General features: G+C 38.8%; 1 protein-coding gene across 6 annotated transcripts in view; it reads left to right on the forward strand.

The window, feature by feature from the left end:
- Positions 1–22,031, forward strand: part of TET2 (tet methylcytosine dioxygenase 2) — a 143,524-nt gene that overhangs the window by 88,386 nt on the left and 33,107 nt on the right. For 4 of the 6 annotated variants that reach the window (XR_015165768.1, XM_086406898.1, XM_086406896.1 and 1 more), the window contains exons 3-6: positions 9,649–13,100; positions 14,705–14,795; positions 16,185–16,278; positions 16,880–17,088. Coding sequence is in view for 3 of the 6 variants with exons in the window: in XM_086406896.1 (XP_086263022.1) it covers positions 9,649–13,100; positions 14,705–14,795; positions 16,185–16,278; positions 16,880–17,088 (3,846 nt within the window). In the remaining 3 variants the exon portion in view is untranslated. The remainder of the gene's footprint in view (positions 1–9,648; positions 13,101–14,704; positions 14,796–16,184; positions 16,279–16,879; positions 17,089–22,031) is intronic. The other 2 variants (XR_015165770.1, XR_015165769.1) reach the window with 1 other exon arrangement.

A 22,031-nucleotide genomic window follows, 5' to 3' on the forward strand; every position in this document is an offset into this window, starting at 1 on the left:
CCTTGCAAAAGTTTAACATACTGTTAAACATACTATAGGCAAGAATGCTTTGTCCGCTGTTATTCTGGAAATAAGGAAGACTGCTGCAAATAAAATGACACGTACTTGTTCTCAGAGAACTTTCATTCTATTTCCAAAAGAGACGAAAAGAAACAAATATGATTTGTTAATATTTCAGTAGCTTTAACAGTAGTGTGCCTAGAACTACCTCTTAACAGTTTGCAAGAGCAGATTGTGAAATTTACAGGAATTTTGTGAGTTGACAGTTGATAGCTTGAAATTAGCCATCATCTGTCAGAACATCTCTTAAGGAATATGTTAAAAGCTCACTATTCATTTTAAAATTGTGACTAAATGCTATAACATTAAGTGTTGACACCATGAAAAAAAATAACTGGGTAAGCTTAGCCAGTCTTCCTTTCTAGGTCTGCCAAAGGCTCTTCTGCCTATGTTCCTGCTGACAAACTTCCTAACAGTTTTAAGAAAAAAATTAGTGCTTTAGTTTTGATTGGCCCATGTCCCTGTAGATGAGTCATTGTCCTTATTGTAGAAATTGAATCTTATTCTAAAATGAAAATTTTCTTTTCTGATTTTTATAGATATACTTTTATTTGGCATTAACTATTTGACAATTGTCGGAGAAGGCAATGGCACCCCACTCCAGTACTCTTGCCTGGAAAATCCCATGGACGGAGGAGCCTGGTGGGCTGCAGTCCATGGGGTCGCTAAGAGTCGGACACGACTGAGCGACTTCCCTTTCACTTTTCACTTTCATGCATTGGAGAAGGAAATGGCAACCCACTCCAGTGTTCTTGCCCGGAGAATCCCAGGGATGGGGGAGCCTGGTGGGCTGCCGTCTCTGGGGTCGCAGAGAGTCGGACATGACTGAAGCGACTTAGCAGCAGCAGCAGCAGCATTTGACAATTGTATTTGGTATAAATTATCATATACAAACCTCCAAGAGCTGGTATTACTTTAAAAACATTTTAATATTGCTTCACAATGGAATAGCATCCTGATTAGTACTATACATCATATTAATTATATGCTCTCTAGTGTAGGAAAAATGGATAAATGAAGGATATTCCATTTCAATCTCAATTATGAGGATTCTAAAATGTTTCTGCTATCAGTCATGTAGAACAGATATGAATGAATAAAAACTCTATTTCTGTTTTTAGTCTCTTTTAGACTCTATTTCTGTTTTTAGTCTCAAAAGGAATGCCACACAAAAATATCTAATAAAAATTTACATTCATCTAAAAAAAACCCCACTTAGTTTAATTATGAAAAAAGTTTCCCTTTTCCCCTTGAATTTGTTAAAATATTTACTCTATTTTCACAGCTTAGAAGATAAAAACTATCTTGGAAGATTTTTTGTCTTACATACAAATTATTGACTTCTGTAAGCTTGAAAAAACTTTTTATATTTATATACACTGTAAAAATTACAGCAGGAAAGTTTTTATAGAGGAAAGCTTTTATAAGCAGGAAAGTATTATACAATGATCAAAATGAACAGGTCTCATTTCTTTCTTCTTTCGTTACAAGATAAATAATGTTCCAATGTCAGTATAAAAGCACTCGGTGATTTTAAGAGCGCTGTTGCAAGTAGACTCCTGGATTGTGTAATTTTCTGGGGGTATATATGCAAAAAGTGTGGTCTAGGACAAACTGAAGTCAAAGAAAATATTTCTCTTCTCTCCCTCTAAAATGGCACTTTTTTCGTTTAAATTGTCTGAATTAGATTCATAGACCAGTAACAAATAATTCTTAAATAAAAGTTATCCCCATCCAAAAAAAATGAAAAGATAATATATAATTTTCCTGTCCTCCCTGAAAGAGTTAACAATGTAACTTTCTACATCTGATGGTTGTACTCAGTAAAGGAATTGCTGTCATGGACAGAAGAGTTCTAATACTAGGATTAAATTAGTGTTTAAAACTGGCTATTGTGTTTAAAACTCCATATTGAAATAAATTTCAAGTCACCTTCATTTCTTCTTAGAAGCTATTATTTTTCTCATAAAAGATTTGCAAACTCCATCCATTGTAATTCTGTCCTTGACACTTTAAAGAATATCCAAATTATGTGGTATGGATTGTAATAATGTATTATTTTATATATATCTTTTTTTTTTTTTTGGTCACACTATAAGACCTGTGGCATTTTCATTTCCCAACCAGGGATTGAATCCATGTCCTCTGTATTACAGAGAAGTCCCCACTTAATATATAAATATTTTTTATTTAAAAAAGTAAGTAGGACAATATGTATTCAGAGCCTGCAAATTTCATATAATATATAAAAATATAATGTACATATGTGTGTGTGCGTGTGTATATATAATATATATATATGTAAATACATTTTGTTTGGTGTATGTATTAATCAATTTTACAGTTGCCAAAAAAACACATTTTTTGCTATAATATTTGGAAAAATAATTGACCTAATTCTATGAAGAATTATCTAGCTTATATCTGTGCTTCTTACTTAATTTCTTTTAACTGAAGTATAGTTATTTTACAATGTTTTGTTAGTATCAAGTGTACAGCAAAGTGATTCAGTCATATGCATACACATGCTGGCACACACACATATATTATTTTTTGGATACTTTTCCATTATGCGTTATTATAGGATAATGAGTATAGTTCCTTGTACTATACTTTAGGTCCTTATTGTTTACCTATTTTATATATAGTAGTATACATATCCAAATCTCCTAATTTATCTCCCCCACCCTATCCTTCCACTGCTACCCCCTACTGTTGCCTTTGATAACCATAAGTTTATTTTCTATGTCTGTGAGCCTATTTCTTTTTTTGTGAACAAGTTCATTTGTATCAGTTTTTAGATTCCACATGTAAGTAATATTAATATACTTGTCTCTGTCTGACTTACTTCACTTAGTATGATAATCTCTAGGCCCATCCATGTTGCTGCAGATGGTATTATTTCATTCTTTTTAATGGCTGAGTTCAGTTCAGTTCAGTTCAGTCGCTCAGTCGTGTCCAACTTTTTGTGACCCCATGAATTGCAGCACGCCAGGCCTCCCTGTCCATCACCAACTCCCTGAGTTCACTCAGACTCATGTCCATCGAGTCAGTGATGCCATCCAGTCATCTCATCCTCTGTCGTCCCCTTCTCCTCCTGCCCCCAATCCCTCCCAGATTCAGTCTTTTCCAATGAGTCAACTCTTCGCATGAGGTGGCCAAAGTACTGGAGTTTCAGCTTTAGCATCATTCCTTCCAAAGAAATCCCAGGGCTGATCTCCTTCAGAATGGACTGGTTGGATCTCCTTGCAGTCCAAGGGACTCTCAAGAGTCTTCTCCAACACCACAGTTCAAAAGCATCAATTCTTCAGCGCTCAGCCTTCTTCACAGTCCAACTCTCACATCCATACGTGACCACTGGAAAAACCATAGCCTTGACTAGACAGACCTTTGTTGGCAAAGTAATGTCTCTGCTTTTGAATATGCTATCTAAGTTGGTCATAACTTTCCTTCCAAGGAGTAAGTGTCTTTTAATTTCATGGCTGCAGTCAGCATCTGCAGGGATTTTGGAGCCCCCAAAAATAAAGTCTGACACTGTTTCCACTGTTTCCCCATCTTTCCCATGAAGTGATGGGACCGGATGCCATGATCTTAGTTTTCCAAATGTTGAGCTTTAAGCCAACTTCTTCACTCTCCTCTTTCACTTTCATCAAGAGGCTTTGTAGTTCCTCTTCACTTTCTGCCATAAGGGTGGTATCATCTGCATATCTGAGGTTATTGATATTTCTCCCAGCAATCTTGATTCCAGCTTGTTTCTCTTCCAGTCCAGCGTTTCTCATGATGTATTCTGCATAAAAGTTAAATAAGCAGGGTGACAATATACAGCCTTGACGTACTCCTTTTCCTATTTGGAACCAGTCTGTTGTTCCATGTCCAGTTCTAACTGTTGCTTCCTGATCTGCATACAGATTTCTCAAGAGGCAGATCAGGTGGTCTGGTATTCCCATCTCTTTCAGAATTTCGCACAGTTTATTGTGATCCACACAGTCAAAGGCTTTGGCATAGTCAATAAAGCAGAAATAGACGTTTTTCTGGAACTCTCCCATTATAAATATTCAATATATACACCTCTTCTCTATTTTATTTATTTTTGGCTGTGCTGGGTCTTTATTGCTACACGTGGGCTTTTCTCAAGTTGCAGTGAGTAGGGGCCAGTCCTCGTTGCAGTGCATAGCTTTCTGATTGTGGTAGCTTCTCCTCTTGTGGAGCACCAGCTCTAAGATGGGCTCAATAGTTGTATCTCCCAGGATCTAGAGCACAAGCTAAATGGTTGTGGCTCACAGGCTGAGTTGCTCTGTGGCCTGTGGGATCTTCTTGGACCAGGGATCCAGCCCATGTCTCCTGCACTGGCAGACAGATTCTTTACCACTGAGCCACCAGGGAAGATCCTACCATATCTTCTTTATCCATTTATCTGTTGATGGACATTTAGGTCACTTCCACATCTTGCTTATTGTAAATAGTGCTGCTGTGAAAAGTGGTGTGCATATACATTTTCAAATTAGCGTTTTCTCTAATATATGTCCAGGAGTGGGCTTGCTGGATCATATGGTAGCTTTTTTTTTAGCTTTTTAAGGAAACTCCATAGCAGCTGTGCCAGTTGTAGTCCTACCAACAGTGTATGCTGCTGCTGCTGCTGCTGCTAAGTCGCTTCAGTCATGTCTGACTCTCTGCGACCCCATAGACGGCAGCCCACTAGGCTGTCCTGTCCCTGGGATTCTCCAGGCAAGAACACTGGAGTGGGTTGCCATTTCCTTCTCCAATGCATGAAAGTGAAATGTGAAAGTGAAGTATCTCAGTCGTGTCCGACTCTTCGCAACACATGGACTGCAGCCTACCAGGCTCCTCCATCCATGGGATTTCCAGGCAAGAGAACTGGAGTGGGGTGCCATTGCCTTCTCCAAACAGTGTATGAGGGTTCCCTTTTCTCCATACCCTCTCCAGTATTTGTTATTAGTAGACTTTCTGATGATGGCCATTCCGACTGGTTTGAAGTGATAATTCATTGTAGTTTTAATTCTTATTTCTCTAATAATTAAGAATGTTGAGAATCTTTTCATGTGCCTGTTGGCCATCTGTATGTCTTCTTTGGAGAAATATCTATTTAGGTCTTCTGCCTATCTTTTGATTGGATTTTTTTTTAGTACATATATTAAGGTGTATGAGCTGTGTGTACATTTTGAAAATTAAGCCTTTATTGGTAGCATTATCTGCAAATTTTTTTCCCATCATTCTCAGGCTGTGAGCTGAGGAAGTCTTTAGGCAGCCTTTCTGCTGATGGGTGGGGCTGCGTTCCCATCCAGTTTGTCCTTTGGCCTGAGGCACCCTGCCACTGGAGCCTAAGGCTATTGAATGGGGCCAGGTCTTGGTGCCAAAACATCAGCCTCTTGGAAAGCTTACACAGATGAATGTTCCCCAGTATATCCACCACCATTCCCCAGGAGGTCCTGCGAGACCAGCAGGTAGGTCTGGCCTGGGCTTCTATTAAATTGCTGCTTTTGCCCTGAGTCCTGGTGCACATGAGATTTTGTGTGTGCTCTTTAACAGCCTCTGTTTCCCCCAATCCTGGGGAGCTTCTGCAGTCAAGCCCTACTGACCTTCAAAGCCAAATGCTCTGGAGGGCTCCTCTTCCTGGTGTGGATGGAACTCTCACTTCTGTGGGAGAACCTCTGTGATATGATTATTCTCCGGTTTGTGGGTTGTTTACTTGAGGGGTATGGGATTTGATTATATTGGGAATTCACCACTAGGCTGGTTGTGGTTCCGTCTGTACGTGTTTAACTGTAGGAAGTGTTTTCTGGTAGGTTTCAGTCTTTTTCAAGGATTGTTCTGTAGATTGTTGTGATTTTGGTGTGCTCATTAAGCTCCTTCTAATTTGCCATCTTGGCTGCTCTCATATGCTTCTTAATTTTTGAAAAATGGTAATGCCCTCATTTTGGAGAAACCTCCTATATCAAAGACTATAAATCAATATTAATGATTCTGAAAGCTAAAGGTTATATTTTTATTAAAGATTATCGATGATTACAAGTATCAGTTTAGCTTAGAGCTACCCAATAGAAATGCAACCTAAACCACATTGGAAATTTAAAAATTTCCAGTACTCACAGTAAAACAAGTAAAAAGAAACAAATGAAATGACCTGTTTTTACTTATTATATCCAATATGACATTGTTTCAGCATGAAATAAGAACTGACTTATTTTATATTTTTTGGCCCACACTAAGTTCTTTGAAATACATTGTGTATTTATACTTATGAAACTACTCAACTTGGACTAAACAGGTTTCAAAGGCCCAATGGCCATTTGTGACTAGTGACTATGCACATCTAGGCCATCTCTTAATATTTGAAAGGAAATAGGTCCAGCAGAAATTAAGATATCACTTTGTTCTGTTGTTTTTCTTTGTCCATTATGAATTATGACCTTTAAAGTTTTATTTATTTATATGCATGCCTAAATGTTATAAAATGACACAGTTAAAGGCAATCTCCCTCTCAGTGCTGTTTTCCAGCCTCTCCATTCCTTTTCCTGGAAGCAAAGTATTTAAACCAGAGCTCATTTTATTTTTATTCTTGTAAATGTACAGGTTGTGGCATTCTTATACATACTGTCCTGCAGCTTTCTTTATTTCATTTAATTACTTGGAAATACTTTATCTGAAAATGTAGGTTGTTTCCAAACTTTTGCTAATGCAAAACATTGTGCATACATCATTTAACACATATATATGAGCATGTTTGTTAGAAAAGTTTTTAAAACTGAAGAATCAAAGGAAGTTTTTACGAAATTCTGTAGCTATTGCTAAATCCCCTCTATGTTGTTTGTACTAGTTTTGACTCATTTTTTCTATTTGATGGTTGATTTTTTTTTCTTCTGTCAATTTGTATGAGTCTTACAAGAAAAGTATTATGTAACTTTTAACTTTGCCTAGGGGTTTGTGTTTGCATGCATACATTTTACTGAACTTCCTCATCTTTCATGGCTTTAGATTTTGTGTCACAAAGAACTTTTCCAGTCATTAGATTATGCTTTTAAGTTTTGTAAGACTGTTTTTAAATTTTTTGGTGATTTGTTTTCCATATTCAGATGTTAAATCTATCTAGAATGCATTTTGGTATAAGGTATAAGGAATTAATCCAACTTCATCATTTTTTCAGAATACTATCCTATCGATCTAACATTACCTCATGCCATATTTCTATGCGTGTTTGAATCTATTTCTTTATATTCTATTCCATTGGTCTTATAAACACCCTATTATCTAATGATGTGCAAGTACAAGCTGTTTTAAGTAGAGCTTTTGTTGCTTTTTAATATCTTTCAATTTGGCTACTGCCCTGCTCAGGCTGCATTACCATTCTCTTTCACATTATTCCTGGATATCCAATTTGTTTATTTTTTCCACATCAACTTTAGAGTCTGGCTTCTTAATTCCTCAAAACATTCTGCTAGTATTTTTATGAAAATGTATTAAATGAATTGGTTGATTTGACCGCTGTGTAAGAAGATATATTACCTTTCTACTTGTTTTGTGTTTGTGTTTGTAGATCCCTCAGTCTCGTTTTAACGTTTTATTCAGATAGGTCCTTCACATATCTTTTTAAGTGTATTCTTCGTGTTTAAAAAAAATTTACAGTTTTTTATTTCACCAAAGCTTCTGACTAGTTGTTGCTGTTAGGTACCAAGGTGGTTGGTTTTTTTCTCTAGCTCCTTTACTATCCTTTGGAACAGTTTTTCAGTTGATTCTCTTGGTTGGCCAGTGTACAATCTTATTCGCTGCAAATGGTAACTTTAGTGTTGCTTTCCAATATTTATTTCTTCCTCTGTTTCATTTGTCCTGGTTAGTAAGCAGTGGCTATTTTAATAGACCTTTTTTTATAGCCCAAAGGGAAAATAGTCTTGATTTCTTTTTCTGCTTACATCCTTAAAATAAATTTAATGAGAAAAACTGTGGGAAAATAAAGCATGACTCCATAATAAATGGGGCAGCATTCACTTTATATAATGGATTATATTTTTATTTTTAGTGCCCATTTCATCCTATTATTTGGACTTTGAAATGTCCATCAATATTGGTCTCAAAAATGTTTGAATGAATGACTGAATAAAGAAATGAACTCAAGATGAATAAAGTTTTATCAGTCTAAGTGAAACTGATTAGATGTTTACTCTATAGTAAGCACAAAAATAAACAGAGTAGGATATTTTTAAAGAATTCACAGCCCAGTAATAGAGACCAAGCAAGACACAATTGTATGTGATGTGTTCAGCAGTAGACTATATATAAGGTAAAAAAGGAGAATAGAAATGGGAGTGATTAATTCTTCTGGAAAATCAGGAGGGAATCCCTAGAGAAGGTGATCTGAGACAGTTTTAGCTGGATACAGAAGTCACTGGGCATGATAAAGAGACTAGGAAGGCATTCTAGGAGATAAAACAACAGTGTGGAGGTCTGAAAGAGCTTACAGTGTTTGGGTATTTATAAACAGTTGTTATGGTTGGAGTATAATCTGTGGGAGCAAGTAGGAGGACAGAAGAATGGAAACTTGCATATGAAAAACCATGTCTATTAGGCAGGAATTCGCAGAAGGAGGAGCCAGCCGGATCCTATAGAGGAAAATACAGAATCACTGAGAAAGGCCATATAAATTATACTTTCACCCCTAGGTGAAGGGACCTAGGGGACCGTGCCTTGTCTTCCAGGTGTGTTTGGGTAAAGAGTTTGAGAACTGCTGATGCAGGCAATAAGAGTTACTAAAGTGTGCTGGCTTCCCTGGTAGCTCAGTTGGTAAAGAATCTGCCTGTAATACAGGAGACCCAGGTTCGATCCCTGGGTTGGGAAGATCTCCTGAAGAAGGAAATGGCAACCCACTCCAGCATTCTTGCCTGGGCAATCCCATGGACAGAGGAGCCTGGTGGGCTATAGTCCATGGAGTTGCAGGACTCAGACACAACTTAGAAACCAAACCACCACCAAAGTGTGTGCAGAAGGGTATGACACCAGATTTGCATTTTAGAACATTCCCTTTGATAGCAGTTTGAAGGATCCTTGCAGGACTGGGAAGAGGACAAGCTGGGTTCGAGAGAAAAATCTTTTAAAAAACTACTGCAGTAGATAGTGAAGCAAGATAACGTAGATCCGGCCACTAAATTGCAGTGAAGATAATTCCAGGAATACACAGGAAATGGAATTGATAGAACTTAGCAAGCGATTGGATATGTAAGGTGCTAGAGAAGAAAGAAAGGAGGTAGTCTTCCTCTGTTGTTCTTAGCATTTTGACAAGAAAAATTATTTGGCAAGGAAGTTGATAATATTTACTAATACAGTATGAACTTCTCACATTAGCTGGTGATTTTGATCTTTGTTTTTTGTGAACATAAATATTTGAGGGTTGCTGGGAAGACAAGAATAAGCATATCCTGAGTAGCTTTTGACTGTCACTTTGAGACATGAAAAGGAGTATCACAGTTGGCTATGTCTAGGAATAGCAATATTATTAAGGCCACAGTTTTTCTGTAAGGTGTACTGTTAGTGTTAGATATATATTAATGTACTTTATTTTTTTGTTTCTGTGCTCTTTAGAATTCATTCAGAGGGCAGCCTTTTGGATGGCCCCGAAGCAAGCCTGATGGAACAGGACAGAACCAACCATGTTGAGGGCAACAGACTAAGTCCATTCCTGATACCATCTCCGTCTCCCATTTGCCAGACAGAACCTCTGGCGAGAAAGCTCCAGAATGGAAGCCCATTAACCGAGAGACCTTATCTGGAAGTGAATGGAGATAGCAAGTGGCCGTCTTTGAAAAGTTATTATGGAATACCCCACATGAAAGGAAGCCAAAAGAGTCGCGTGAGTCCAGATTTCATACAGGAAGGCAGAGGGTATTCCAGATGTCTGCAGAATGGCGGGATAAAACGCACAGTTAGCGAACCTTCTCTCTCTGGGCTCCATCAGAACAAGAAACTGAAACCAGACCAAAAGGCTAATGGAGAAAGAAAGAGCTTCGGGGAAAGCCGAGAAGGAAATCCAGACAAAGGCAGCAGTCAACCAAATGTCTCCGATGTGAGTGGTAGGAGGGAATCTGTGAGCTCTGCGGCCCAAGAAAATGAAGTGAAAGATTTCACCAGTTTTCCAACACACAATTGCGGTGGGTCTGAAAACCCAGAGCTTCAGATTCTGAACGAACAGGAGGGGAAAAGTGCTAACTACCACAACAAGAACATTGTATTACTTCTTAAAAACAAGGCAGTGCTCATGCCTAATGGTGCTACAGTTTCTGCCTCTTCCATGGAAAACACACACGGTGAACTCCTGGAAAAAACACTGTCTCAATATTATCCAGATTGTGTTTCCATCGCGGTGCAGAAAACCACATCTCACATACATGCCATTAACAGTCAGGCTACTAATGAGTTGTCCTGTGAGGTCACTCACCCAGCGCATACCTCAGGGCAGATCAATTTCCCACAGACCTCGAACTCTGAGCTGCCTCCAGAGCCAGCCGCAGCGGCGACTGAGAGCTGTGAGGCGGATGGTGCCAGTAAACCAGCTGCAACGCTAGGGGCCTGCCCCTTTCAGAAACCAGAGCAGCAGAATTCCGCTTTTGAGATACGCCCATCTCTGGCAGAAAACAGTAACATCCAAGCAACTGCAAAGCTAGGCTCTGGCGAAGAATTCTGCTTGGGTCCCAGCGGCAATTTGCAGTCTCCCAGCGGCAGCTCTGAACGGTATTTAAAGCAAAATGAAATGAATGGTGCTTGCTTCAAGCAAAGCTCAGTGTTCACTAAGGATTCCTTTTCTGCCACTACCACACCACCACCATCACAATCGCTTCTTTCTCCCCCTCCTCCTCTTCCGCAGGTTCCTCAGCTTCCTTCTCAAGGAAACGGCACTCTGAATGATGGGGTTTTGGAAGAACTCCATCACTACCCCAACCAAAGTGACCCAACTCTTTTAAGGGAAGTGAAAATAGAGGGTCAACATGAGGCACCACCACCCCAGAGTCCTACTCCCTCCGCCCATGTATCCAACCCCACTCTGATGCTTCCAGTAAGGCCTCAGAATAATTGTGTTAACAAGAATGACAGTCGGACTCCAGGGACAATGACTATTCCATTGGGTTCTGAGAAAACCAGACAACTTTCAGAACATCTCAAGCCTAACCCACCGATTCTTCGTAGCGGTGGAGATCCACAGGATCACTGCCAGCATTTGATGGGACACAAACAGCAAGAGATTCTCAAGAGTCAAGACAAGGAACAAACACGTGACCTCATGCTCCCAACACAGTGCTATCTGAAACCAGGATGGATTGAATTGAAGGCCCCTCACTATCGTCAAGCAGAATCCCATCTAAAATGTAATGAGACAACCCTGCGGTCAATTCTTCAGTATCAGTCCAACCCCTCCAATCAAATGACCTCCAAACAATACACTGGAAATTCCAACACGCCCGGGGGGCTCCCAGGGCAGGCTTATATCCAGAAAATAATGCAGCCGGAGCAGAGGCCACCAAGGTACCAAGTTGAGATGAATCAAGGGCAGTCTCAAGGTACAGTGGACCAGCATCTCCAGTTCCAAAACCCCTCACTCCAGGCGCACTTCTCCAAAGTGGAGCCTTCACCGGACACTCACAGGCAGCCACTGTGTGCCCCGAGATGGCATTTCCAACAAAGACCAGATCCCCAGACTGAGAAACTCATGCCCCCAACATTAAGACAGCACTTGAATCAACAGACTTCAGAGACTGAACCCTTCTCAAATTCACACCTTTTGCAGCATAAGCCTCATAAGCAGGCAGCACAAACACAACTACCCCAGAATTCACATCTCTCTCAAAACCAGCAACAGCAGCAAAAATTACAGCTGAAGAATAAAGAACAAATGCCCCAGACCTTTTCTCATCTCCAGGGCAACAGTGATGAGCCAAGAGAAGGAACATTCTTCAGCCAGGTTAAAGTAGAAGAATGCTTTCCTGGTGAAGATCAATATTCAAAATCAAGTGAGTTCCAGACTCATAACCCCCAAATGGGACTGGAGCAAGTACAGAATATAAACAGTATAAATTCCCCCTATGGTCAGATCTTGAAGTCAAATGCAAACAAAGTACAGATTTCTGGTTCAAACCATATACAACTGGTTCCAGACAATAAAGAACAGACTGTAAATTCTGAACTGTTTGCAGGCAACAAGACCCCAAATGTGCATCACATGCAATATTTTCCAAATAATGTGACCCCTAAGCAAGATATTCTTCACAGGTGCTTTCAACAACAAGAACAAAAGCCTCAACAGGCTTCAGTTCTGCAGGGATATAAAAGTAGGAACCAAGACGTGTCTGGTCAACAAGCTGCACAACTCGCTCAGCAAAGGTACTTGATGCAAAACCAAGCAAATGCGTTCCCTGTGCCCGATCAGACAGGAACTCATGTTCATACCCCACCTCAGAAGGACATTCAAAAGCATGCTGCTCTGAGGTGGCGCCTCTTACAGAAGCAAGAACAGCAGCAAACACAACTCCAAGCCGAGTCTTGCCATAGTCAGATGCAAAGGCCGATTAAGGTCGAGCCTGGATCCAAACCCCATGCCTGTATGCGGCCCCTGTCAGCACAGCCAGAAAATAAAATGTGGAAAAAGATACCCAAGCAAGAGATTCCACCTCCCAGCTGTGACAGTGTGCAGCAGCGGAGCATCCTTGAGACCATGGAGCAGCATCTGAAGCAATTTCAGGTCAAATCATTATTTGACCATAAGGCTCTTAATCTCAAATCACAGAAGCAAGTAAAAGTTGAAATGTCAGGGCCAGTCACGGTTTTAACTAGACAAACCACTGCCGCAGAACTTGAGAGCCACACCCCAGTTTTAGAGCAGCAAGCAACGCCTTCCTCAGAAAAGACACCAACCAAAAGAACAGCTGGTTCTGTTCTCAATAATTTTTTAGAGTCACCTTCCAAATTACTAGATACTCCTATAAAAAATTTATTGGATACACCTGTCAAGACTCAGTATGATTTCCCATCATGCAGATGTGTAGGTAAGTGCCAGAAATATACTGAGACACATGGTATTTATCCAGAATTAGCAAATTTGTCTTCAGATATGGGATTTTTCTTTCTTTTTTAAAAAATCTTGAGTCTGGCAGCAATTTGTGAAGGCTCATAAAAACCTGAAGCTTACATTTCTTGTCTTTAAATTACAGATGCTTGTGCTGTGCAAGAGAGAACTTCATTTACCCTCAAATTAAAAAAAAAAAAAATTAAAATGATTGTGCATGCTCATTTGTCCCTACCTTCAAACCCTTTAAAATATAAAGGTATCTGTTTTAGACTAATCAATTTATTTGACTCTTTGTGTATCAACTCCTGGCGAGATACCCAAGCTGTAAAATCATCTCATTAAAATGGCAAAGTAACTGCCATATGCAAATTGATGTAGGAGCTTTTAATATTTTTTTTTAATTCAAGGTTGAATGTATTAGTAGTCTTACAAGGTTAACTTCCAGTTAAGGGGGAAATGATCATCCTTCTGCCTCAGTGAGTTGGGGGAAATTATAATGCTGAAGTTCTAAATACTCATAAAGTTGCCCTTTCTCTGTGTATTCATTTAAAACATTGTGTGATTTATATTTATTTTGATAATATTTTCTCTTTAAAATTTCATCTATTTGATAGAAAATATGGTATTTCCTTTTTTTTTTTTAAAAAAAGCTTCTTTTTGTTAAAATTCAAGATGCGTGATAGGTGTGTTGTTGGATACAGTAGAAGACATTTGTAAAAACCAGTGTTAAACTACTGTGGCTAATAGTCCACCCACTCCATGTTATCCTTCTCACAATGGGACACCCCACATTTGATAGGAGGATGGAGGGAGGACCATACTGCCCCTTGGCGTGTGGTTAATATTATTGCCTCATGGGGCTAACGTGCCACACATGTCATAGACAGCACTGGGTAAGTTATCCTCATCTCCACGCCCCGCTCCTGTCACACTAACCCTTTTTTCCCTCACTTGTCATCTTTGATGGTATGCAAGAGCCTCTTCCTTTTATCTGACCCTCTCTTCAAGTTTTCTCTCATCATAAGTTGTTCTAAAGTACATACCAACATGGATCTGGATTCAGTGTTCTTATTTTCAAAACAGAGTGATTGAATGTTGTGGGGAAAGAAGAGGAGAAAAAGGTTTCTTGACAATAAACTGAACAAGATCCTGGGGGTGAGATAGGACAGGAGATTTTAATTTTAATCTTTTAACATACAAATAGCAGGCAGGCTTCTAGTAAGCTGTAATTTTTTTGTTCAGTTTAAAAAATTGGATTGTAGTTGATATTACATATAATATATTCTAATTCCCTCACTGTTTTCTTTGTTTAGTTCCACTTACTTGGTTTAAAATAGCTCCTTATCCCATATCTGAAATGTATTTAATATATTTTTATCCGACAGGCAGAATGTACATATACTTAATTATTTGGCACATTTTTTAATAGATTAGTCCATCAATTCATTTTAAAGGAAAAAAAAATGTTTAAAGTCACATTTAGGGCCCTTACTGTACAGTTGGGGGATAAGCTTTGTGGATGTAGCCTTTATATTTAGTATAATTGAGGTCTAAAATAATAATCTTCTATTATCTCAACAGAGCAAATTATTGAAAAAGATGAAGGTCCTTTTTATACCCATCTAGGAGCAGGTCCTAATGTGGCAGCTATTAGAGAAATCATGGAAGAAAGGTAATTAACACAAAGGCACAGGGCAGATGAACGGTTATCCTTTTGTATATGTCAGAATTTTTCCAGCTTTCACATACAAAGCAGTAAACAATTGTAAACTGAGTAATTATTAGTAGGCTTAGCTATTCCAGGGTTGCCAACGCTACACACTGTGCTATTCACCAGAGAGTCACAATATTTGACAGGACTAATAGTCTGCAAGCTGGCACAGGCTGCCCACTTTGAGATGGATGCCAGAAAACCCAGGCATGGACAAGAACCAGCCAGCCAGCCAGCCTGCCAGGCATAAGGGTGCTGGCGCGGGCTGCACAGAGAGGCCCCGCTCTGGTTTTCCCACTTGATGATAAACTGTCAGAAAGAGGGGAAAGGTGGTATAAGAAAGGAACCATTGAGTTCAGTTCACCTCGAGTTGTAAACGAGTAGCGATCTCTAAGGAAGTTGTCCACTGGTATGAGCAGAGAGCAAGGATGATGTACTGAACAGAAATAGAACAGATTCTATTTATAGCTACATTTATGTTTAACTGTTAGTCATGAGTATGCAAGTATTCACCTGAGTCTACGTGGTTACTCCTGCATGTAGAAGACTGAGATAATCAGCGGGGAGAGAGACGTTCATATAGGTGTCAACAGCGCTGAGCTGCTGTTATGCTGGGGTGCCTTTTCTTAAGAGGTAGGCAGTTTTATCATTAAAATACATTAGGAAGCATTCTGGGCAGCAAGGATATATTCTGTATCATTGTTGCCCCAATTCTAAATTATTTATTTCTAAATTAGCATATAGAAATTCACTAAATAATCATCTCGTAGCCTGGCAAAAATTGTGAATTTTCTTAAGTGCCCTTTTTTATTAGCAAGTAGTAAGTAGTGTCTTGGTCATAAAGGAAAGTATAATCTGTTTCTAGAATTATTCCATAGTTTCAAAATTGCCGGATACTAGTTATTTGAAAGCCTTTTAAACAATGTGAGAGAGAGTCTTAGAGGAATAGATTCTAACTAAAATCTATTAAGATTCCCCAAGTTTTAAAATAGTTAAATTCAGCAAAGGACAAATCAAATAGTACATATCTTGGAAGACTAAATTTAACAAACTTGGAAAAGTTTTGTGCTTTGTGAAATTATGTATAAAAATAAGCGTCCCCATTATTTTTACCCAACATATAATTTCAAAATAGTTCATTACAATTATCAATATATTTTGCTACTAAAGAGATACAAGGCTTAAGTCTGTTATCCAGTTTCCTTGGCTTAGTTCTGTTTTTAATAAATTATTCATTTCTCAGGATGTGATCATAGAATAAAATTATGCTCAAATGTTCAGTATTTTGGTTGCCTCTTAGATTCATTTGCTAATTTTATGTGTGTGTGTGTTTCTGTGGATTTCTTTAAGGTTTGGACAGAAGGGTAAAGCTATTAGGATTGAAAGAGTCATCTATACTGGTAAAGAAGGCAAAAGTTCTCAGGGATGTCCTATTGCCAAATGGGTAAGTGTGACTTGACAAGGCCTTTGATCCTCAGTCTTGGGCGTTTTGATTCATTCATCTAACCCTGAGAATTGGGTTGCCCAGATCAGTCGTTTATGCCAGTTGAAAGGAATATTGCTTATATTTATCATTGTGTCATCTCTTAAGAAAAAGGCAGTTTAAAACCATGTACAAACTGTACTTAATTGAAAGAACTTAATGGCGAGGAGGAGGTCTGTTCAGGTGCCTACTAGAAGTACAATTCTTCCCAGCGTGTGAGGTCCTTAATCCTTTAAAAACCTGCGGTTAATCTTTATCTTGTCATTTGTGAAGCCCTGGAACTTTAAAGTCTTGCCCGTGTAGCTCTGGCTTTAATGCAGGGAGCACTGCCTGCAGGGTCCTGGGGAGGGGCTGCTGCCTGCATTTGCATGACCCCAGGGTAAGCCCCGGTGTCTAGATGGGCAACAAAAGGCAGGTGGCATGTGCTGATAGATGTCAACCTAATTGTGACCAGATGTGAGAAAATATACAGACATCAATCAATGCTCTTCTCTGCTGCAAGTGACCCTTGTTTTGTTTTGGTTGGGGTGGGGGTGTTGGGGTGGAATGGTGACCCGAACAGGTGGTTCGCAGAAGCTGCAGCGAGGAGAAGCTACTGTGCTTGGTGCGGGAGCGAGCTGGCCACACGTGTGAGGCTGCGGTGATCGTGATTCTCATCCTGGTGTGGGAAGGCATCCCAGTCTCTCTGGCCGACAAGCTGTACTCGGAGCTCACCGAGACGCTAAGGAAGTACGGCATGCTCACCAACCGGCGCTGCGCCCTGAACGAAGAGTAAGTGCCTCCGGGGGCCTCTCCTCCTCCGCTGCTAGAAAAGCCTGACCGTTGGCTTGAGGCTAAAGAGTCGAACTTGCGTTTTCATGTTTATAAAATAGGGCTCAAAATGCCCACTTCACAAACCTGCAATAGGATCTTGTATTTGCTAACATGAATACTTTGAGGAATGTGCACTCACTAATGTTTTGTACCTTTGGACACTGTAGCTATGAGTTAGAAGCAGCTTGATGGAAGTCTGTGTATATCCACAAACTGGACCATACTATAAACTTGAAACTATTTGTGTGTCCGCTCGCTCTTTGTGTGTGCCTGGCCATCATGTTAGTAAGTATTGATACCACTTCTGTGTTGCAGTATTTGAGACAGTAAGCTTGGTAAGAAACTTTAGGGTTTCCAGATCAAGGATTTTACTATATCTGTAGCAGACAAAAATACAAGGCTTATAGAGGTCCTGTAGGAACAAACTGGTTTTGACTTCATTGCAATCTAGTTCATTACTCCCACTGTAATAATCAAAATTGCCTCTATTTTTACTGCTGCTAAATAATCAACACATTAGCTATGGATGGGCATTATTTTCTAGGAATATAAAATTTTGAAATAGGAAAACAAGGGTATACAGTTAAATATATGTAATGCAACCAAGAATTTATGGTTTGTGTTTTTTTATTTTTTAATCTACTTGCAGGAAATTTAAATCTTCACTTTGAGAAAGTGTACTTTTTAATATTCCTTCTGCTATGGTATTCTTGTATATCATTAAAAAAAAATACAGGAAAATTCACAGTGCTGCACTGAAATCCTATGTAACTATTTTAGTCACAGTTTAATTTTGCACTTCTTTTAGTCTCCTTTCTCCTGTGTCCACCAAATTACAAAATAGTTTACTGAGCTTATGGAAGTATTGTCTGTTCATTGCAATAACCCACTGCTAACCAAATTTGTAATTTCATTGACTATTACTCTAACTGGTATGGTTTAAGTATATGTTAACATAGGTTCTCCTCCTGGGACATTGGGGGCAGGTAGAGGGGGTTCTAAATCAACTATAAATAATGTATCAAAGTTACTGTTTCAATATGAAAATGTGGCTTGGTTTTCTATGATAGTTATGATCCAAAAATTTCATGGTGTGTACCTTATGGCCATAAACGCACTTTCACAAATAATAGATTGGAGGATCCAAGTTGTTGATTCATAAGACATGACTCAAACTTATGGTTGACTGCTTTGAAGTGAAGTGAAACTCACTCAGTCGTGTCCAACTCTTTGGGACCACATGTCCATGAAATTCTCCAGGCCAGAGAGAATTGGAGACACAATGGTATTTATAGGAATCAAAGAAAACAACAACTGGAACGGGTTGCCTCACTTCTCCAGGGGATCTTCCCAACATAGGGATCGAACCTAGGTCTCCCACATTGCAGGCGAGTTCTTTACCAGTTGAGCCACAAGGGAAGCCCAAGAATACTAGAGTATATCCCTTCTCCAGTAGATCTTCCCAACCCAGGAATCAAACCGGGGTCTCCTGCATTGCTTTGCTGCTGCTGCTGCTGCTAAGTCACATCAGTCGTGTCTGACTCTGTGTGACCCCAGAGACGGCAGCCCACCAGGCTCCCCCGTCCCTGGGATTCTCCAGGCAAGAACACTGGAGTGGGTTGCCATTTCCTTCTCCAATGCATGAAAGTGAAAAGTGAAAGTGAAGTCGCTCAGTCATGCCTGACTCTTAGCGACCGCATGGACTGCAGCCTACCAGGCTCCTCTATCCATGGAATTTTCCAGGCAAGAGTACTGGAGTGGGGTGCCATTGCATTGCTTTAGGTGTAAAGTAATATTCTATTTATCCTAACATCTCATGTTTCATCTTTTAAAAAAAAAATGTATTTAGGTGCCTTTAATCAGAAAGAAAATGAACATTAAGACATCTCGAGCTGGTGTTGGTGGTCACATTTTTCTCAGGAATTCAGAGACACTGCCTTGTGTTTGTAAAGCAGACCTCCTCTTAGACTTGGTGGCTGGAACTTCTAAACCACCAGAGCTTGTGAAAATGACAGTTCTGTATACATTTCTTAAAGTTTCTTGCAAACTATATTTCACATCCTTTGAAATTGATTTAATTGGTATAATATCTGTTATTTTTCCCATGAAGGCTTTTCTTTGATTCCTATAAATGCCATTGTGTCTGAAACAGAATTTATTTCTATATGTCAGATTTTATGTTAAAACTTTGCTAAATTACATTATTTGAAAATGACAAATGTTGATGGGGCTGGGATCTAAGAAAACACTGTAATTTATTTCACTGGTCTAAATAGGAGGCGAGTCCAAAAGTATTAAAAGATGTGCTGCAAATATTAAGACATTTTAAAGGCCAGTCTGTATACTTTCACTTAACTTGGTCTGGAATTTCAAAGTAAAGATGAGGAGTTATTTAGATGGTATTTTGGCTTTGGGCTACTCACAGCAGTCCCCCCAAAAAAACAAAAAATATACTTGAAGTACATGATTCAAATAGACACTTAACCAATGGCATACCATGTATCACTCAGATACAGCTTATGAAGTTTCTCCTACCCTATAAAATAAATTTTATTTCATATCTGGCAAAAGTTAAAATTATTATTATTATTTGCCAAGTATGAAGAATATTTATTTTCATGGTATGAGATTTTATTTTTATTGCAGCTTGTTTATTGTTTCTCTATCCTTAGGCCTTGAAAAACTCCTGGTAACAGGGTCAGAGGGCTTCCCTGGTGGCTCAGCAGGAAAAGAATCTGCCTGCAATGCAGGAGATGTGGGTTTGATCGCTGGGTCGGGAAGATCCCCTGGAGGAGGAAATGGCAACTCACTCCAGTATTCTTGCCTGGAGAATCCTATGGACAGAGGAGCGTGGTAGGCTATAGTCCATGGGGTCACAAAGAGTCAGACACGACTGAAGTAACTAAACAACAATGGAGGATAATCTCAAATTGGGGCTGCTGACTCATTTTAATGTTCAGAGCTGTGTGCCCCTCATCAATGAATTGTTATAAATCCCAGTGCCCGCATGTACCATAACCACCCACTGTGAGTCCAGAAACGAACTCTGAGAGCACTTCCAGTGGGAAAGTCAGAATGAATTTTTACATTTCCTTTGAGCCAAGCCATTTGTTTCCCCTTTAAAGGTTTCCCTTTGACATGTCCATTTTATAAGGACTAAGCCTAAACAGTATTTTTTTGGCAAGTGGGAGTTGTGGGAGTGTTATCTGTCATTATAAGAAAGTCAAAGCCAGAACTGTCTCTGCCATGCTGGGTGATATTAAGCTTTTAAAGAAACTGTATATTATAAAAATTTTCCAGTATACATAAATGGAGAGCACAGGATAATGAATCCCCAGGAACTCATCACACAGCCTCAATATTTATCAACATTTTGCCAATACTATTACATATATCCTCCCCACCGCACTTTCTAACCCCACCCCTGCCACTGTTTTAAAGCAAAACAGATGCATATCATCTCAGCTACATTCACTCTGATGTATAGCGCTAACAGATAAGGATTTATTTTTTTTAACAAAACCTAGTCACAGTGGCATTATCCTTCATGTCAAAATTGAGTGATTCTTTAATATCATTTAATGTTCAGACCACATTTAAAATTCCCTAATTGGATCCTGTTTCCAGTATACACAGAGAGTAAAATCATACTGGGAAAAAGAAAGTCTGTATCTTGCATTGGACTGAGACTTTTCAGTAGGTCCTAGTTCAAGCCTATCGTCTAGCATAATTATTGATAGAACTTCCTTTTATTCTCAAAAGTGTCCCAGTTTGTAAGATAAAGTATATGATTCACAAGCCTCTTGTGAATAGTTTCCCCTGTTTTTAATGAATTTGTTAGACTGTATGATTTTGATTTGCTTTGTAAAATTTCCCACACTCTGGATTTGACTGTGCACACTTGCTTAACTTGTTCCTCTGCCACTAATATCGTCTATACACTGGTAGTTAGAGACTTAAATATGTATGTATGCATGTATATTAGCAAAATGCTTCATAAGTGGTCATGAAATAATCTTACTTCTTTAGACCCATCATGAGGGACATAATATCTGCTTTGTTCCATTTATAGTGATATTATCAGTGTTCAGTTCAGAAGTTATTAGCTTGATCCACCCATCATAAAGTTTCCTAGAAAACTTTTATTTAACAGCTTAGCAGATCCATCAGCGATTATTACTTGTTTCTATCAGTTTGCAAATTGAAAGGTTTCTTATTTTTTAATGTTGTACAAATTTATTTGTTGTATACATTTATTTTGCTAGTTTTCTATTCTTGCCTAAGTTTGAATAGCTGATCTAGTTTTTAGCTTAGATTTCTTTTCTAAATTTCTAAAAGAAATTTAGCTTAAATTTCTTTTCTTTTTTACAGTTAGAAGTCCAAAGAGGTTGAAACATTTTAAAAAATCTTGCATAGGCAAATATTTTTACTACAATTTCTCTGATTTGTTATTTAACAATTAGCCAAATTCTGAGTCATGTTGAAATGAGGCTACAATGTGAAAATTCTAACCATAATTGAAAGGCCTCTGTCGAAAGAAATGTGCCTTAACCACTTCATGTAGGAAATCACCTTGAAGTCACTTTGTTATGTAGTGATTTTTTTAAATTTAGATATAATTCACACACTATAAAATTCACCCTTTTAGTATACAATACAGTGCATTCGTATATTCATGAAGTTGTGCAACATTTTCATCACTCCCAAATATAAACCTCATAGCCATTAGTCAGTCACTTTCCATTCTTCTCTCCCCTAAATGACAACTACTAATCAACTTTCTGTCTCTATAAGTTTGCCTCCTCTGGGCATTTCATATTAATAGAATCATACAATATTTAACCTGTCTGGCCTTTTCCACTTAGCATAATGTGTGTTCTTTAAATTTTTAAAAAAAATTT

The sequence above is a fragment of the Bos grunniens genome, chromosome 6 (assembly GCF_055505025.1).
Source record: "Bos grunniens cultivar Pamir isolate PY7600 chromosome 6, Bosgru_T2T1.0, whole genome shotgun sequence".
Taxonomy (NCBI): domain Eukaryota; kingdom Metazoa; phylum Chordata; class Mammalia; order Artiodactyla; family Bovidae; genus Bos; species Bos grunniens.